Raw genomic sequence first — 19684 nt, forward strand, 5'->3', positions numbered from 1 at the left:
AGGCTATCGCCCATCGCTGGAACCCTGAGGAGGGCCCCCTCAGGAGTCTGTCACATGTCGCTGGAACCTTGCAGGGGCCCCCTGTCACTGGAATCCTGCCAGGGCCCCACTAGCTGCCAACTCCAGAGTCCCACACCCACTGGGGCTGAAGTAGAGAATGTCACAGAGGTCTCTGAAAGTCATGGATTCTGTGACCTCTGTGACATAAACATAGCTGTACTCATCACCCCTCTTGTTCAATACGTATTACAATGTGGCTGACAGAGATGCCTGCAAGGAGACATGGGCTACAGAGCCTTCCATGTAATGATAAAACCCAGCACTTCTCTCCATCCAGCTACGGTGATTGAGCATCTAATCCAGTGTTGGGGTAAGAAAGACACCCAATCCAGATAAAAGGGAGCTGTTGCTGGTAAACTGGGGGAAACAACAGGAAGAACTGACAGAAATTCTATTAGCCCCCTTAACTGATACAGTATGTCCCACAGCTTGTTATTCAAATTTATAATTTGGTTCTTTATTTAACAGCAGCTTTCAGACAATCAAGTTGCAGCTAGGCCCAGGACCACTTTTTCTAATCTAGATCTGACTACGTTTGGGGTCTTTTCTTTCAGATACAGATCTCAAAACTGTCATCCATTGTCACTCAGAGTCTAGACAATGCAATGCTTGTACTCTGTCTACCAGATACTATATTTTAAGACCCTTTGGAAGCAGACCATTTCAAAAGGGAGGATTTGTTACGCAATGGCTGCTTAGTGAACAGATCTTTCCATTAATATACCTCACCAGTGCTCCATGATCTGCACTGGTTGCGTAGCAGTTGGAGGGTGAAATAAGATGTTGATATTGACCTATAAAGCCATAAGCATCCTGGGATCTGACAAGACCACCCTTTCCCTTATGTAGTATTTCCACAGTTGTAATCAGAGGCACTCAAGGTAGAATTCCCTCCCTTTAAAAGGGGAAACAACAACTGGCATGGAGTTCTACCTGACATGCCATCATGTGTGGAACACACTCTTTCTCTTGGTCTAAAGTAGTCAGATTTTACTGACCTTATGGAACACTGCAAAGACTGTACAGACTCCTTTATAAGTACAATAATTTCTTTAAGTGGTTCTAACACATATAGTACTCAAATTCTTAACAGCTAAGAAATCATATAAGCTACATTAAAAAACAAAACTTAATTAACTGTAGAAATTAAAAAACCTTACTTTGGTGTTTGATGCACCTCTGACCACCAGCTGTAGTTAGTGTAATTGACAAGAAGTAGGATTTGACACCAGAGAAGCACTAAAGAAGGGTGTGTGGGAATCATGAACTGAACAAGATCACTCAGACTCTCAAGGGTATAAAAACTACCATCAGAACCATCTCCTGTAAAAAGCCTGCTGGCAGCAGCTGTGATTCTTCTGAACATCCCTGGAAACAAACACACACATACATTAAGGGGAACCATGTATGTTACCATTTGTACTGAGAATTTTTAAAAAACCCTCATCAGTTACACAGCATTTGGAAAATTTAAATTGTCTCATTCTCAACCAAGCAACCTAACCCTTAGCATTCTGGGGAGGTAGATAAATTAGATTATCTCCATTTATAAATGGGGATATAGAAGCAGAAATGTTAAATGACTGTCCAGGGTCACAGGGCAAATCAGTGACAAGAACTGGAATTAAACTAAGGACTTCTTGGCTCTTAGCCTCAGATTCAATCCTCTAGACCTCAGTCTAAAACCATAACACTAAAGTAATCAAATTATACCACAGATGCACATCTTAGTTATAGTAAAAGTTATGGGAGTCACATATATCAATATTTTATTCTTCCTGAAATTGTTGTATTATTGGCCAGGGTAGATTATTTTTTTTAGTGAGGTAGTGCTCGAGGCCCCAATCAAAATCAGAACCTCACTGTGTTAGGTACTATACTTACAAAGGCAGACAGAATGTAGGCTCCTTAGGGTAGGGACTAAAGTGGGAGGTTGGTAGACTTCTCTGCCTAGATAGCTACTGAGGGTGTTCCTCAGGCTATACCGATACTACAAGTGGTTAAGCAGCACAGCTGAAGTGTCGCAGCTATGGTCCTGTAGCATTGTAGCATAGACACTCCCTATAGCAAAGGAAGAGGGTTTTCCATTGCTGCAGTAAATTCAGCCCCTGGAGAGGTGACAGGTAGGTTGACAGAAGAATTCTTCCATTCTTTTGGTGCCAATACCGGAGCTTAGGTCAGCTTAACTACATCTCCCAGGCATTTGAATTTTTCATATCCTTGAGCGATGCAGCTAGGTCGACCCATGTTTCAGATGCAGACCAGGCCTCAGATATATTCTGTTGTAATAATGCAGTGGCTACAGGACTTGAATGTAAAGCTTTGTGCAACAAGCAAAACTACTAAATGAGGAAAAAAATCTTTGCTATGTATGCTGAGTGATGGTCTGCAGGGTGGAAGCAGTTATGGCAGAGCTCTCCTTCTGTGACCTCTTGTCCTTCAGCTTGCTCCTTTTATCCCTTTTGCCACAACTGGGGAAGGGGAATAAATAGATGGGAGGAGCTCAGAGAACAACTCTATTCATGTAACAAAGCTCCTTTGGTACCCTTAGAGAAGGGTGGGGGAGGGAGAACAGATTTCTTACAGCTGCTGCAGAATCAACTATAAATTCTAGAATAGCATGGATAACAAAGGAGCTCTGCAGTGCTGCTTTGTTTTGCATGGTCAGAATCAGAGCATCAGAGTGAAGCCATAGGGGCCATACGCCACATCCCAGAGCCATGTGGACAAGTCTGAACTGCTTCTGGTATTTGGAGGAAGAGAGGAACAGTGCAAATGTCTTGCAAGGGGACAATATCAGAATCCAGAAATGCATGTTGTACCTACTTTCTATTAGTAATATCATCCCTGAACTACTTCCAATCCGTTTTAGCTACTTGCATGCGAAGCAAGTGTGACATCTAGTGACTGGACATGGTGATGCACATAGCTATTAAAGATATCTACCTTAGGTAGGCTAAATAGAGGACAAAGCTGTTTAAAATAATCTACCGAAAACTTGAAACTGTAATCTGTTAGTTTCAGTAGTACTCAGTGTGTTAATAGCTGTACACAAAGAAAAATACAGTTCTGCAATCCCGAAGAGCTCACATTCTGAACCAATATAGCACAGAGGCTATGGAAGTGGGGTAAGGACAATATCCGGCTACACCATGATAATACACAAGTTTGACAGTACATTTTTATATTCCCAGACATAAACTACATTAAAATGCAGCTAAATTAAAAGTATAGATGTCAGCAACTTAAGTTGTCCTTTTGTTGAACTGATAGAGAGGCCCAATTGTTTTAATTCCAGGAGGTAGTCTAATATCAATGGAAGAGGTGCCGATGTTGCAGTTGTTTGTCTGGCGGTGCACCAGGCTGTAAATCTTTCACTTTTGTAGGTAGGTCTTACGTGGAGAACGTTTTCTACTGTGAAGTAGCACCCACTTCCTCCGTTTAGAGCAACCTAGTTCATCATTAGAGAACCACAGAGGAGCCATGCCTTCAGATGTAGAAGTTCTATGTTCAGATGGTGCACATAATCCTCGCGTTGTGTTAACAGGTCCATCCGAGGCGGGAGAGTGACTGCAGCACATGCTGACATCCGTGTTATGTATGTATACCATGCTTGTCTTGGCCATGTGGGGGCTATTAGGATGACTCTGGCTTTATCAGGTCCTTATTTTCAGTATTACTCTGGGTAGTAATGGTATAGGTAGGAATGCAAAGAGGAGATCTGTGCCCCACTTGGTCAGGAACACGTCCCCCATTGATTACTTTCCCAGAGCTGCTCTGGAACAGAATCTCGGACATTGTGTGTTCTGGGCTGTCGCAAATACGTCTATTTGTGGGTGATCCCATTTTCGGAATGTGTGTTCTAGTATCACGTCGTTCAATTCCCATTCTTGGTAGTGGAGGAAATGTCTGCTGAGCTCGTCTGCCATGGTGTTCTGGCATCTGGGTAGCTAGGAAGCAGAAATATGGATATTGTGTTGGATGGACCAATTCCAGAGTCTCATAGGCTTGGTGCATAACGAGTGTGATATGGCTCCCCCTTGCCTGATTATGTAGAAAATGCAAGCAATGTTGTTGGTCATTACTCTTATGTTCTGGTTCTTCATGAATGGTAGGAAGTGGAGGAAGGCATTGCAGACAGCACAGAGTTCTAGCAGGTTTAAGTGTAGCCTCGTCTTGGCTGCAGATCATAACCCTTGAATTGTGTGATGTTGCATATGTACTCCCCAACCTACGAGGGAAGCATCCGTTGCGATCATCTGTGATGGAGGGTCTTGTGTAAATAGGATCCCTGAGCACCTGTTGTGTGGTTGAGTCCATTAGGTTAGTGATTCCTTGACTTTGGGAGGCATCATTAATAGTCTGTTTACTCCGTGTTTATTTGGTCTGTAGATAGTTCCTAACCACCCTTGTAGGCAGCGCATATGTAAACCAAAAATGTGCATGCTGCCATGTGGCCCAGAAGTTGGAGGCATGTGTGGGCTGTTCCACATTGGATATGAGTGTCTTTATCGTGTCGAATCTGTCTCATGGAAGTGACACTTTCACTGCCACGGAGTCAAGGTAAGTGCTGATGAATTCTAACTGTTGAACTGGTTCTACTGTCAATTTCTTTTTGTTTATTTGTAGACCCAGATTCTGGAAGCAATCTATCGTCATTTGGGTAGTCCGAATGGCATCTATTCGAGTGTGTGACTTCAGAAGACAGTTGTCCAGGCAAGGGAATATTATTATTCCTTGTTTTCTCATATGCACCATTGCTACCACGAGGATCTTTGAGAAAATGCAAGGTGCTGTTGACAGGCCAAAAGGTAGAATTTTGTATTGATAGTGGTCTTTGCCCAAAGTAAATCTCAGAAACTGCCTGTGGGCAGGATGTATCGTAACTTGAAAATAGGCATCCTGCAGGTTGAGGGCTGAGAACCAGTCCCCCTGCTCCAGCACTGGAATTATAGTTGTGACCATCTTGAATTATTTTTTTCTCACAAACTTCTTCAGTCGCCTTAGATCCAGCATAGGTCGCCATCTCCCATTTTTCTTGTGTGTTAAAAAAAAATAGTGGGAATAAAAACCCTTCCCCTGTGTTGCATGGGAACAGTTTCCACTTCCCAGAGTTCTAGGACATGATCTACCTCTTGTCATATCAGATGTTCATGAGAGGGATACCTGAAGTAGGATGGAGAGGGAGGGTGTGTGTGTGTGTGGGGGGGGAGATGGATAGAAAGGAAAGAGATGGTATAGCCCTTATGGATGACTTCTAGAGCCCATTTGTCCATGGTGATGGCAGCCTATTTCAGGTAGAATGGAAGTAAATGGTCTCCAAAAACAGAAGGATGGAGGGTGTTAGCTCTGGAATGTGGGAAAGGTCTTCCAGACCCTCACCCAAGCCTTCAAATTTGTTATTTAGAGGAAGGGGCTTGGGACACTGCAGCTGGTGGAAGTCGGCATCGTTGTGGTCTCTGTCGTTATTCTTAAGGCCTCTGGTGTTGCTGTGTATATTTTGAATATCTATTTCTCTGGTATGGTAGATACCTATATTGTCTCCTTTTTGTGGCAGGTGTATGAATGCCGAGCAATTGAAGAGTTGCCAGTGAGCCTTTCACAGTGTGCAGTACCTCATTGGTATTGGCTGCAAATAATCTCTCTCCATCGAAGAGAAGGTCTTCGACTATATTTTGTATTTCACATGGGAATTCTGAGGAGTTCAACCATGAGGCCCATCACATAACCACAGCTGTAGGGGTGTTAGCAATGTCTAATGAGGCCTGAAGAGCCATGCATGCAATCATTTGCCCTTCAGAGACCAGCAATTTGAATTGTTCTCTATTAATGATATTCCAGAGGGGAAAAAGTCCATAAACTTTCCATAGCTCCTGTGGTTGTATTTGGCAAGTAGTGCTACATAATTTACCACTCTGAATTGAAGTGTGGAGGAGAAATATACTTCGTGGCCGAATAGGTCCAACCTCTTACTATCCTTATCAAAGGGCGTGGTGGAAAGTGTTGTTGTTTGCCTCTCTGGTTGGCTGCTTCCACTACCAGCAAGTTGGGTACTGAGTGTGTGGGGAAAAAAAACTCTGATCCCTTCAAGGGAACATAACACTTTTTCTCTGCTCTTTTACTGGTTGGAGGTATGGTCGCTGGAGTTTGCCAGACTGTTTTGGCGGATTCTATTATAGTCCCACTGATTGGCAATGCTATCTTTGAGGAGGAAGATGTCTGTAAGATGTCTGTTAGTTTGTTACTGGCACTTCCTCCAGACCAATTTTGAGCCCATTGGCCGCTATTTTAAATAAATCTTGGAAGTGGTTAAAGTCATCCGCAGTGGTTGGGGGTGGAAGGCATAACTGTCTCATCTGGTGAGGAGGATGAATTATTGTTGGTTGGCAAGGTGTCAGGAGCAGTGTCCTCTTCCTGCTCTGCCATGAGTTCATCCCTTGTCTCGGTAGCTTCAGTCTCCAAGGGTGGAGGTGAGGATCCAGCATCTTCCCTACATGGGCTGGGCCACCTGCTGTAGCACCTTCTGTAAGACCTCCAAGGATCCCAGTACAGCTAGTGCTCAAGGAAGGTCATGGATGGTCCCATATGTGGACTGTGGTCGTAATGGTCCAGCTGCCGTAAGTGTTCTGATCGGGGAGGAATGGTGAGGGGAGAATACCCCTTCAACCTCCTCATCTTCATCACTCAAGAACGGTGGTGCTATCGGAGATAACAGTTGCTCTGGTACAGACGGCCCCCGTGAGACATCAGTGCCCAAAAGAGGGAACTCCAGGGTCAACAGATCCTTCTGGTGCAGAAAATGGTGCGGCACCAGTGCTTCGGTGCCAAAGAGTGAGGTGCCAATTGTATCGGGAGTGCGGTGTGCTGAGCCAGTGCTGTCTGTGTTGGCGCTATTGTGCTAGCAGCATTCGGCTGCCTTATAATCTGAGCAGTTGTTGGTGCTGTCTCCTTTAGCACGGTCGATGGCGCTGTGGTGGAGAGGGGCAGTTTTTAGAGCCCTTAGACTCCGCAGCAGAGCGCGGGGTTCTGGCAGCAGCTACCATGAAGGTGCTGCTGGAGGTGTCTGGAGTATCGTAAGTAAGGTTCAGTGTTTGTCACAGAAGTCACAGATTCCGTGACTTTCCGTCACCTCCATGACTTCTGCAGCGGCCCATGTGGCTGGCCTGGGAGCCGCCTGAGCAGCTTGGGCAACCCCTGGGCCAGCTGCACCGGCTGCTGCTGGGGCAGTCTCAGGCCCCCTCGCAGCAAGAGTTTGGGTGCGTGGGGGCCTCAGAGCTGGGGTGTGGGCAGTGCGTACCTGGGGGGGGGTTCCCCAGAAAGGTGACAGGAACTTCCCTCCCTCAGCTCCTAGCTCCACATGCTGCCTCTGCTCGCAGGCACCACCCTCACAGCTTCCACTGGCCGCGGTTCCCAGCCAATGGGAGCTGCAGAACTGGGGCTTGGGGCGGTAGCATTTGGTGCTAAGAGCTGGAGGTTGCCGACTCCCAGGAGCCAGGGAAGGGAACCTCCCTCTCCCTCCACCCCCGCCAAAACTCCCCACCCACCCACCACAGAACTCCCCGAGCTCCCCCCGCAAAAGTTTTAGTCAGGAGTATATAGTAAAAATCATGGACAGGTTACGGGCCGTGAATTTTTGTTTACTGCCCATGACCTGTCCATGTCTTTTACTAAAAATACCCGTGACTAAAACGTAGCCTTAGTCATAAGTGCTGAACCGTGCTGCGGCCAGCACCAATGAGAGCGATTTAGCCAGGGACCATTTTCTGCTGGTCTGCTCTCTATGAGGCGAACAGTATGTTTCTTTTTTGTCTGGCAAACACTAAAAACTGTCTGGCAAGCGAAGAATTGTATAAAGTTGTATGACAAGTTTTATTATTTCGAAGAAATTTGAAATAAAAGTACAATATAAACATTTTCTTTTCTGAACACCATCTTCAGTGACATTATTGGCCCGCTGGGAAGATTTGAGGACTGGCACTGGCCCGAAGGTAAATTGAGTTCGAGACCCCTGCATTTGGGGAAGGTGAGAGGAAATCCAACTCAAGAGTAATGATGCGCACTGCATTTCTCAACTGCAGTTCTTTTGGACATTTAAAAGGACAATGTTTAACGAATGAAAGGTCATCAATTATAGTCTACTCTGCTAAAAGGGCAGAGTATGAAAACAGGTCTTGAAGCTGTGTGTTCAATAAAAAAAGTCTAAAGGAAAAGACGACTTTTCTGACTCTGGCTTCTGACATGGACACAAACTTGGGAGAAGAAACGATATTTTATATGCAGCCAATATTCTCAACCTAAACAGATTTTAAACTCATTAAACAACTGATTCAGAACTGAAAAGAACTCTTTGATCGTCATCATGGCACAATACAACTCATTTTGAGATTATTACCTGATTTGAAGATATGTATTAAACACATAAGCAATGTGCCCAACTCTTGGCAATAGAAAGTGTGCTGCTGTTCATTCATGTCCACTTTCAACTGTTTAGTAGCAATGTCTTCCAATAGAATGCCCACTAATTGTAACAAGAACCTAAAAAAAATCCCACACAACACAGTCAGGAAAATAAACACATCAGCTTATTTCCTATCTGTCCCAACTAAGGTTTTTACTACTGAGTTAACAGGTTTCAGCAGGTTGACCTGCTTAACAGTGCCTCACTTTAAAATTTTCCCCATAAAGTTCTTCTTGCTTCCTCTACCCACAAGGAAAAATCTCAGCTCCAGCTTTCAGACTCATTTTCTAGTGTAAAAATTGATTAAAGCAGAGTATTTGCAGTGTGTTTAAGCGTCCAGGTCTCAGTTATGCAAAACCTCATCTGCCATCAAATCACAGATGGTCACTGTTTCACTAATCACCACCCTTGCAATCAACATGAATCAAACACCTAAAACCCTACCCAACGTGCTATCCTTCCAAGAGACAACAGACAAAATGAAGGGCATCAAGACTAAGCCACTCAAAACAGGTTTCCACCTTACACAAAATCTTTCCCACTGACCACCCTAGACACGAAAGACCCCAAGTCTTCATAACCAAAGACTCCCCTTTCTCTATCAGGTATACATATTCCTAGCAAAGGGCATCATTGTGCCACCAGAAAGTGGCCACAGGAATATAGTTACCCAAATAAAGGCCACCAAGGAAAGCTAAAAAACCCACCCAACAACCTGAATCACACTAACAATCCATCCCACAACCATTCCCCAATCCTTCTCTTAGCAAGTCTCAGATCCAGTAGGATTCCCAGTCCAAAAGTTCTGCCAAATCACAACTACTCCCCCCTCCGCCGAATGAATTTGTAGATAAAAAGTTCTTCTCATAAGGGTCTCAACCCTCACCTGGAGGGATAAAATCCTACCCTAATTCCTTCCCCCTACAGTAGTAGGGTATTTCCAACTCAACCACATCCAAAATCTCTCTTGAATTACTTTGCATAAGTGTCTCACCCTCAGAAGGCTCTAGGTTACAACCTATCCTTTGAAAAAGAAAGCTGATCTTCCCCTTACATGTTCTTCCCCTCCTGTGCACGTGAAAAGGTGAAGTCACCCAACTCATCCCACCCATATGCCACTGAGGCAACAATGCAGAGTACAGGCTAAAGTAAAGGGAGAAGGAAGAGTCAATTCCCAGGGTGAAATCCTGGTCCCAGAGAAGTCAGTGGTACTTTTCACTTCAGCATGGGAAAAGAAACCAGAACAGTCAAAAATTGTTAAACAAAAATACACACCTCCATCCCATGTAATACATCCAACAGCACCACAGCTCATTCTATCCCTCAAACTTGCATCCAACCTTAAATCCACCCCCCCATGTCCATTTCAGGTAACATCCAGGTAAATATAAATCTTATGTTTCCATATCACTTGACACTCTTTTAATACTTCACCAAAAGTTTTACAAAAAAACGATAGATACAGAAGACAACGTACCTGGAAAATGTCTCTTCAGGCAGATATTTAGCCTGTTTCAGCTCAATTTGTTCTTCAGGTGTTGGTACATTATTTTCCCCATCCCTTAGCTTGTTAATTGTTTGACATGACAATAAGTAAGGGGAGAAAGAAAGCTCTTGAATACGAGATAGAACTATATCCTCTGTTGATTGTGAAATCAGAACTCTAAGGATAGCTAGGATACCAGATATCCATAACTGAACAGTGCTCACTGATGTCTTAAAAAAAAACAACAGAAAAATGCAGCAGATTAAGAGACTGAAAACTGCAATAACGTCATGGAGAACTGACAACATATTAGACCTTATAAAAGATCGTATATGTTCACTTCTTTGAACAAACATCTTTATGAATGAGGTAAACTTTTCTACCTTCTCTTCTGCTATCATGGCTCCCAGGAGCTGAATGTCCATAGCAGCTCCTGGAAATCAGTTTGGCTTTGAGAGCACTCAATGCTGTGTGATCTGGGGAATGGGTACTTCTACAACACTTTTGTGAATAAAAGTTCTCATAAAAAACTTCCATACTGTCTCAAAAATGAAATACTAGGGGGGAATCTTTGTTACTCCTCAACATTTCAACTAAAAAAAAGGGAAGAGGGAGGAGGAGGGGGGTGTTGCAAGGTTATTGTAGGGGGGATTGTGGTACTACTACCCTTCTGCGCTGCTGCTGGCAGTGGCCCTGCCTTCAGAACTGGGTGGCCAGAGAGCAGCGTCTGCTGGCTGGGAGCCCAGTTCTGAAGGCAGAGCTGCTGCCAGCAACACTGCAAAAATAAGGACAGCATGGTATGGTATTGCCACCCTTACTTCTGTGCTGCTGTCTGCAAAGCTGGGCTCTCAGTCAGCAGCCATCACTCTCTGGCAGCTCAGCTCTGATGGCAGCAATGCAGAAGTAAGGTGGCATGGTATGGCATTGCCACCCTTAATTTTGCACTGCTGCTGGCGGGGCGCTGCCTGCAGAACTGGGCACCCAGCCAACAGCCGCTGCTCTCCGGCCACCCAGCTATGAAGGCAGCATAGAAATAAGGGTGGCAATACTATGATCCACTCTAAAATAACCTTGTGACCCCCCTGCAACTCCCTTTTGGGTCACAACCCCCCAGTTTGAGAAACTGGTCTCCCCCATGAAATTGGTATAGTATAGCGTAAAAGCACACAAGACCAGAGTTCATGGTCTGTGACGTGTTTTTCACAGCTGTGAATTTGGTAGGGCCCTATTCATAAACCAGGTTATGGAATTTCTCTTACATCAGGAGGCTCCCCATTCTTCACCATCGCATTACAAGTAAAATGACCTACCCAAAGGCAAACTAGTCCTCCTACTGAGTTCTTCCCTATTTCTGAACATGTTACCAAACTAACTTCAGCAGGATTTAGGAACAGAAATATACACCTTGCAAAGGAGTAAGAGAACACTCACTACTGTTTTGCCATGTATGAAAATGCTGAATTGTCTTGACAGACAGACAATCAGAGTGGAGGATAGGTCAGAAATGTATAGTATATGGCCAAAAATGCGTTGAAGGCCTCAACATCGAACAGGTAGTGTAATCTCCTTCACTGGTCACTTACCATTGTACTGGGAGTAACAAACATACTTCTTAAAAGCATGTCCACAGGACGGAGGGATGAAGGAGCCAAAATTTCAAATAAAGTGTTCAGTACTCCCAGAGCTTCATGGGAATCTATATGCATCTGTTTAAAAGAAAGGAACCAATTTTATATTCACCATTGAACACAACAACAAAAACAAACACCTCTGTGTCTTGGTTATTTATCTTTTTCTCTTTAAATAAAATCCTTCTTTTTAAGAACCTGACTGATTTTTCAATTGTTCTAAGACCCAAAGGTTTGGGTCTGTAGTCCCTTTGTAACCAATTGGTGAGGATATATGCTCAAGCCTTCCCCAGGAAAGGGGGTGTAGGCTTGGGGGAATATTTTGGGATGAATAGGACTCCAAGTGTTCCTTTCCCTGATTGTTAAAATCACTTGGTGGTGGCAGCAATCCCAAGGCAAGAAAGAAATCTGTGCCTTGGGGAAGTTTTAACTTAAGTTGGTAAGAATAACCTTAGGGGGTCTTTCATGCGGGTCCCCACATCTGTACCCCAGAGTTCAGAGTGGGGAAGGAACCCTGACAGATGGTGATGCAGTTTCTGACGCACCAGTCCCAAAGCCTTACTGCTTCTAGACAGAGGAGAAGAGATCTTTATGTAAAAGACAGTTGTCCGACATCCAGTAGAATGAAAAGCAGTCTGGCCTCTGATGGGGTCCAGGTACCTTGTCTGGTGTCATTGTTCAGGTCAGCACCCTGAACCAGAAGGGATGCATGTGCTACAATGGTGACATGGAGGGTGGGAGTGTTGCACAGGATGCCTACTCTCACTCGTTCCAAATTCGACAGTCATTCTGGTGTTGATGTGACCCTTGTCTTGTGAGAAGACTGACTGAAGCCAGGCCTGCAAGCATCATAAATTAAGCCTGGAGAATAGTGCCCACATAAGTGATCAAGGCTATGTGGCCTAGAAGAGCAAGGCATACGCTGACCATTGTACAGATAACTCACAGATCAAAGACTATCAATGCTAGAGTAACAATCTGAATTTTGGCTTTTCAATAAAGATGAAAGGTCAGCTCAAGGTCAGCTCCCAGACTGCTGCGCTGGGCAACACAGCATGAGGAGTAGGTGGCTAGCCCTCTGTGGAGAAAGAAGTGGTTAGGGACTATTTAGAAAAGCTGGACGTGCACAAGTCCATGGGGCCGGACAAGTTGCATCCGAGAGCGCTAAAGGAACTGGCGGCTGTGATTGCAGAGCCATTGGCCATTATCTTTGAAAACTCGTGGCGAATGGGGGAAGTCCCAGATGACTGGAAAAAGGCTAATGTAGTGCCAATCTTTAAAAAAGGGAAGAAGGAGGATCCTGGGAACTACAGGCCAGTCAGCCTCACCTCAGTCCCCGGAAAAATCATGGAGCAGGTCCTCAAAGAGTCAATCCTGAAGCACTTACATGAGAGGAAAGTGATCAGGAACAGTCAGCATGGGTTCACCAAGGGAAGGTCATGCCTGACTAATCTAATCGTCTTCTATGATGAGATTACTGGTTCTGTGGATGAAGGGAAAGCAGTGGATGTATTGTTTCTTGACTTTAGCAAAGCTTTTGACACGGTCTCCCACAGTATTCTTGTCAGCAAGTTAAAGAAGTATGGGCTGGATGAATGCACTATAAGGTGGGTAGAAAGTTGGCTAGATTGCCAGGCTCAACGGGTAGTGATCAATGGCTCCATGTCTAGATGGCAGTCGGTATCAAGTGGAGTGCCCCAAGGGTCGGTCCTGGGGCTGGTGTTGTTCAATATCTTCATAAATGATCTGGAGGATGGTGTGGATTGTACACTCAGCAAATTTGCGGATGATACTAAACTGGGAGGAGTGGTAGATACGCTGGAGGGGAGGGATAGGATACAGAGGGACCTAGGCAAATTGGAGGATTGGGCCAAAAGAAATCTGATGAGGTTCAACAAGGGTAAGTACAGGGTCCTGCACTTAGGATGGAAGAATCCAATGCACCGCTACAGACTAGGGACCGAATGACTAGGCAGCAGTTCTGCGGAAAAGGACCTGGGGTGACATTGGACGAGAAGCTGGATATGAGTCAACAGTGTGCCCTTGTTGCCAAGAAGGCCAACGGCATCTTGGGATGTATAAATAGGGGCATAGCCAGCAGATTGAGGGACGTGATCGTTCCCCTCTATTCGACATTGGTGAGGCCTCATCTGGAGTACTGTGTCCAGTTTTGCGCCCCACACTACAAGAAGGATGTGGAAAAATTGGAGAGAGTCCAGCGAAGGACAAGAAAAATGATTAGGGGTCTGGAACACATGACTTATGAGGAGAGGCTGAGGGAACTGGGATTGTTTAGTCTGCAGAAGAGAAGAATGAGGGGGGATTTGATAGCTGCTTTCAACTACCTGAGAGGTGGTTCCAAAGAGGATGGTTCTAGACTATTCTCAGTGGTAGAAGATGACAGGACAAGGAGTAATGGTCTCAAGTTGCAGTGGGGGAGGTTTAGGTTGGATATTAGGAAAAACTTTTTCACTAGGAGGGTGGTGAAACACTGGAATGCGTTACCTAGGGAGGTGGTAGAATCTCCTTCCTTAGAAGTTTTTAAGGTCAGGCTTGACAAAGCCCTGGCTGGGATGATTTAACTGGGGATTGGTCCTGCTTTGAGCAGGGGGTTGGACTAGATGACCTCCTGAGGTCCCTTCCAACCCTGATATTCTATGATACTATGAGTTGTTGAAGGTCCAGAATGGGTCTCCACCTTATCTTTTTGGGGACTAAAATAGAACATTCTCCCTTGATACCAAGGTGACACTATTTCTGTTGCCCCTCGTTGAAAGAGGGAGTCTGCCTCCTGTTGAAGAATCACCTAGTGAGAGTGGTTCCTGAAGATGGACCAGGAAGTGGGTTTGTGGGGAGGGAGAGTGAGAAACCTAGAAATTATCCATCAAGAATATTCCAGGACCCAACTGTATACCGTGACGCAGTCCCAATTGCAGGCAAAAAGTGAGAGATGATCCCCACAGATAAGGGGGAGGTAGAAGTGGGTGGCATCAATAGTGATGGGTGGATCTCTACCGAGGCATCAAAAGTAGCCCTTAGTGGGTGGCTGGGAATGGGCACAGGTCATGGTAACAGAGGAGGCTGAAAATTGAGGCCTCTGAACCTTCTGATGTTTAAACAGAGCCTCATCTGGACAAAGGTGGTACAACATCTGTAGAGGGGGTGGCTTTGGCCTATACACCTGCTTCTGCTGTTTTCTCCTGGGGATTAGGGTGTAAATTCCCAGTGACCGGTGAGTCGACCTTGAGTCTTCCAACAAGTATAGGGACTCATCCATTTTCTCGTTAAACGAATCTGACTTGTCTAAAGAGAGGTTCTGTATGGTGTTCTAGACCTTCCTGAGTAGCCCCAAAGAGGGAAGCCAAGACTCACACCTCGTAACTATGTCAGTGACCAAGCCACTGGATGCTGTATCCGCTGCATCCACTGCAGCTTAAAGAGAAGTCTTAGCCACTAACTTGCACTCCTCTATGAAGGACTAAAATTGGGCTCTGTCCTCAGAGGGTAGCTTGTCTTTAAAGTCAGCCAGCCTGAAGTAACTGTTAAAATCATAATTTGACTAACAAGGTCTGATAGTTAGCAATACAAAATTTCAGACTTGTCAAGGAAGACCCTTTACCCCCTGCCTCCGCCCAAGAGGTCCAACCTCTTTGAGCCCTTGTCAGCTGTGGTGATCTCGGGAAGTTGTGACCATGCTCTCCCGATGGCTGCCTGTACCATCAGGGAGTTTGGATCTGGATGGGAGAAAAGAAATCCAGCCCCTTTGGTGTGGATGAAATAACATCTCTCAGCCCTCTTACACCTGGGGGCACAGGAGCTGAAGTATGCCAGACCACTACGGCTGGCTCCACGATGGCCTCATTACAAGGGAGCACCACGTTGCCTGGACTTGTAAGCAGCAAAATATTCAGGATCCAGTGCTGGGAATCCTGGAACTCCACCAGTGGTATCCCAATATGTGTCTCACCCAAGCAATAGAGACAGTGTTGGTGACTGTTGCTCACAGAGAAGGAGCAAAGGCAGGAAGCGTATTACTGAACCCCTGGGCACAGTCCCAGGCCACAGGCAGGGAGTCCCCAGTGCACAGAAAGAACAAGCTACACTATACTATAAAACTAACTATGCTAATGTAAAACTATTTAGAATAGCCATTTACAGGGCATCAAAGAGAAAATCTGGAGAAACTGGACACAGATTCTGACTCAGGCCATGCGGTGATAAGGAGGAACCGGAGAGGTGTTCAGCCCACACTGCCCTTTATGCCATCAGTCTGGAGCACAAGAACTACTGCGCATGTGCAGACCAACCGACACTACTTGTTAGAATTCCAGATTCACACGCACAGCAAACATGTGCACCCACGTGTGGGATACACAAAGGGACCAGCACTCAACTGAGCTTCATTTGCTGGCCATCTTCAATTTGCACACAGATCTCAGGTTTGGCTACAAACTTATATGCAGCTCATGAGGTCTCCAACCCTGTAAATTACTCTGCACCCATGGACTTCAATGAGGGTTCACACAGAAGCTGGGATCTGCCTAAGTGGAGTAATGTGCAATGAAGTCCAGATAACGCCAGTTTTGCCTGTGATCCAGGTCCTGACAACACTTAACTTCTCCCATATTCAGCTACGTCACAGGATTTACAGAAGTGCAATTTTGTCAGACTAAGTTATTTAATAGAGAAAATAAAGACACCTAAAAATGTAACTTAAAAACATTAAAAATAAAGTTAACAGGCAATTACAGATGACCAAACCAGTTTCAAGTAAACAAATTTCATTACAATTTTTATTTTGTTCATTAAAATAGGTTGTAAAATAAGGTCACTGACCAACGATTATATTGTCTGATTATAATGCCAAATAATAACGACATTCTGTATGTAAAGAAGAAAAAAGACTTGATACCATATAGTAAGCACCGTGAGCTGTATTAGCTATAAAGTCTTAGAGCAGTTATGGACTTAACTCTAAGCTGAGATATATTAGAAGACAGTACAAATAGTTTTTATCTACAAAATTAGTCTTTTGTGATTTTAAAATTATTTAAAAATGACATTAATCTATAAGTACATATGAAATTATACAGAAATTATTCTTCATTATCAGCCCCATTAAGAATGAATGGGATGCCTTATCTTGAACATTATATTTACAAAGTCTTTCATATATATAAACCTATTTTAGTAAAATAGTTTCCAGTATTTATATTTACTTGCAGACTGTAGGCAGAATATTGCTTTCATGTAATAAAAGCAAAATTGATACATAAAGATAAAATCAATAAAGTTAGATACTAACCTGTTGTTTTGCTAACATTGGTAGAATGATATCTGCTATCTGTCGGGACAATCTTTTCCATTTGTCTTCATTCTCTTTGTGACACTGTTGCAGTACTAGGATGAACATCTCCAGCACCTAAAGAAAATATCCCAACGCCCCGCCCCAAAACAAACACACCTGCACTTTAGAAAATGGCATATTTAAATAGTATAGTTGAGGGAGTGAACAGTTAATAAAACTATCATTTTCCCCAAAACCAAAAAGTTATGCAAGGTGTTTCACAAAGATGATTTAAGATCATCTTAAACTATCAAATATATACTGTTCTCTTGTTTAACCTGGCCTTTCATGTAACAGAGTAAGAGAGACAGTATTCCTATTCTGCTCCACTGAGATAACATTTTTACACATTCAGGCATACAAGAAATAAAACTACGTAAATCCAGGAGAAGAAATGAAATATACGTCTATGTACAATAGTAAAAAATTCACTTCAGGCTAGAATTTATAAAAAGAACAAGTTTCTCTCTCAGATATGGTCATTTATGACAACCAAAATACCTGGTATTTCCCAGACCATTTTTTTAAACAAATAAAAGCAAAATTTTCTGTGCTTTGTAAAGCCAAAATTTACAAGTGATTAGTCCAACAGTTGGAAGAATAGAGTATGAGATGAAATGCATGGGGAGTGGGAAGAAAAGCAAAACATTGGTAGCTGGCAAGTAAAAGTCTTCATATATTAGAAGGGTATCTGTATTTGCTCCTGTCTTAATGAAAGGAAGAATGGAAATGAGACATACATTAAAACTCTGATCTTGCAAGCTGTTCTATATGAGTGGAACTAAAGTCAATGGAGTTCTGCACAGACGCAGGGTATGCTTGTGTAGAGCAGTTTGCAAGATCAGGTCCTAATACTGGCTATTCCCGATGTCTACTAGAAACTCCTGTAGTCTAGATAACACTAAAGGTTAAAAATAACCTACATGTGAATACACAGTTAATGTCAGAACACTTTATGTGAATAACAGTTTAATGTCACGTCAAAAAATGTATCCAAACACTACTTTATGACTAATTATGTAAAACTATAAATTCACTATCAACCTATAAAATTTTAGTTGCAGAAATTAATTTCAGTCTGAACTTTGACACATAAAAAATAAGGTTTGCTAGAAATTTGGATGTTATAACTAAATTAGAAAAAAATAAAAAATAAATAAAGAGTTGCCTCTTCAATTGTATTCAAAAAGGCACATTCCTCTCATTAATACACACGAGCGCAGCATTCCACAACTGGACGAAGTTCAATAAAAGAAAGTATTACGCTTCTGTTAAGTGTCTAGAATAAGCAAAAAGATTCCAGATCAATTCTTTCACAAGCACCTTTATGCTTTTTCCCCCCTCTGTCTCCCAATATGCCTGGAAGGTTTTCTCTGTACTTGTCCATATGACCTCTACACTGTTCTCCAAAAAATCCTTCAAGACCCATCTTAACAGTGAGGCTATTGATAAAATGACATCTGTCAATGGCTAGGTGAACAGTCATAAGTTACTGTTTGTTTTTTACTTGTCTGTAGTTATATCTTACAAAAAGTAAATGACTAGCAATCATCTAGTTGTTTCCATAAAAGCCAATGTAACTAAGCATTCCTATGATTGTTACTATGGATAAGATTATGTCATGGAGGTCGTGGATTCCATGACTTTTAGAGACCGCCATGACATTTTCTGGTCAGCCCTGGGGTGGCAGGGCTGGAGCTGTCAGCCAGCAAGGGCCACCCGGAGCTCTGAGACAGTGGAGCACTGGAGGTGTTGGCCACTCCCCGAGACCCGTCTGTGACTTTTACTTAAAAAAAAAACTATGACAAAATCTTAGCCTTAATTACCTATGTACTCTCTCCCCCATTTTCTCTTATTTTTAGTTACACCCACTTATTGCATCTTGTCTTAAATTAGACTATCACTCAGGGAAACTACTGTCTCACTATGTATTCATACAGGCCCTGACACAATGCAGGTCCTGAATCTGACTGTAGCCTTTCAGTGCTACTCTAATATAGATAATAAACAAAGGACAATATTTTGCACTATATATGAAATCTACCTCTCTGCCCTATTATATAAATGTATGAAATAATGAATGCTTTTATTGTTTGCTTTTGAACACTTGAGTTTGTACTCTTATGCCTACCAATTACGGGAAGGGCCAGAAAGCACTAAATTTTTTGTCCTGCACACCAAGAAAGCTCTCAGAACAAAGTCTGACTAATCAGCATTTGTTCAGAGAGGGATAAATGTCACCTGAAATGTTTTAAGTGTGGACAGTCCAACAAATAATTCACATTATAAAACATACACAGACACACTAATCTGTCCACTTATCTTACCTGATGATACTGTATAAGTCTTAGCAGCATTGAAACCACCACCTCTTTTTGTGTTTCCAGTTCTTTTCCAGCATCAGCTTTATTTGTTCCTCGTAATACAAAGAGATCATGGACAATGGGTTGCAGAGCTGGTATAGCTAAAATCAAGATGTTTTATATTTCAATATTAAATGCAGGTTAGTTTTGAATAGTACAAAAAGGTTCTAACTCCCAGCAATTTTATTACTGAAAATTAGCACTTAAATTGTGAGGTTTCTATGAATACTTGCGGAAAACTTAAGTCATTTCCATCTCTGTTGTTCCTTCATCCCTACTAAAGCACGGTCTAAGTCACTGTTAGAGACAGTTGACCTTTACCCCTTCAGGATTTTACACATT

General features: G+C 43.3%; 1 protein-coding gene across 8 annotated transcripts in view; it reads right to left on the reverse strand.

Annotated features, from left to right (window-relative positions):
- The window catches only part of HTT (huntingtin), a 182417-nt gene that overhangs the window by 59138 nt on the left and 103595 nt on the right, over nucleotides 1–19684 (reverse strand). For all 8 annotated transcript variants that reach the window (XM_073342650.2, XM_073342649.2, XM_073342651.2 and 5 more), the window contains 6 exons: nucleotides 19307–19443; nucleotides 16938–17054; nucleotides 11588–11710; nucleotides 9996–10234; nucleotides 8453–8595; nucleotides 1221–1428 (listed from right to left, as the gene is read on the reverse strand). In XM_073342650.2, the coding sequence (XP_073198751.1) occupies nucleotides 1221–1428; nucleotides 8453–8595; nucleotides 9996–10234; nucleotides 11588–11710; nucleotides 16938–17054; nucleotides 19307–19443 (967 nt within the window). The remainder of the gene's footprint in view (nucleotides 1–1220; nucleotides 1429–8452; nucleotides 8596–9995; nucleotides 10235–11587; nucleotides 11711–16937; nucleotides 17055–19306; nucleotides 19444–19684) is intronic.

The sequence above is a fragment of the Lepidochelys kempii genome, chromosome 4 (assembly GCF_965140285.1).
Source record: "Lepidochelys kempii isolate rLepKem1 chromosome 4, rLepKem1.hap1, whole genome shotgun sequence".
NCBI lineage: Eukaryota > Metazoa > Chordata > Testudines > Cheloniidae > Lepidochelys > Lepidochelys kempii.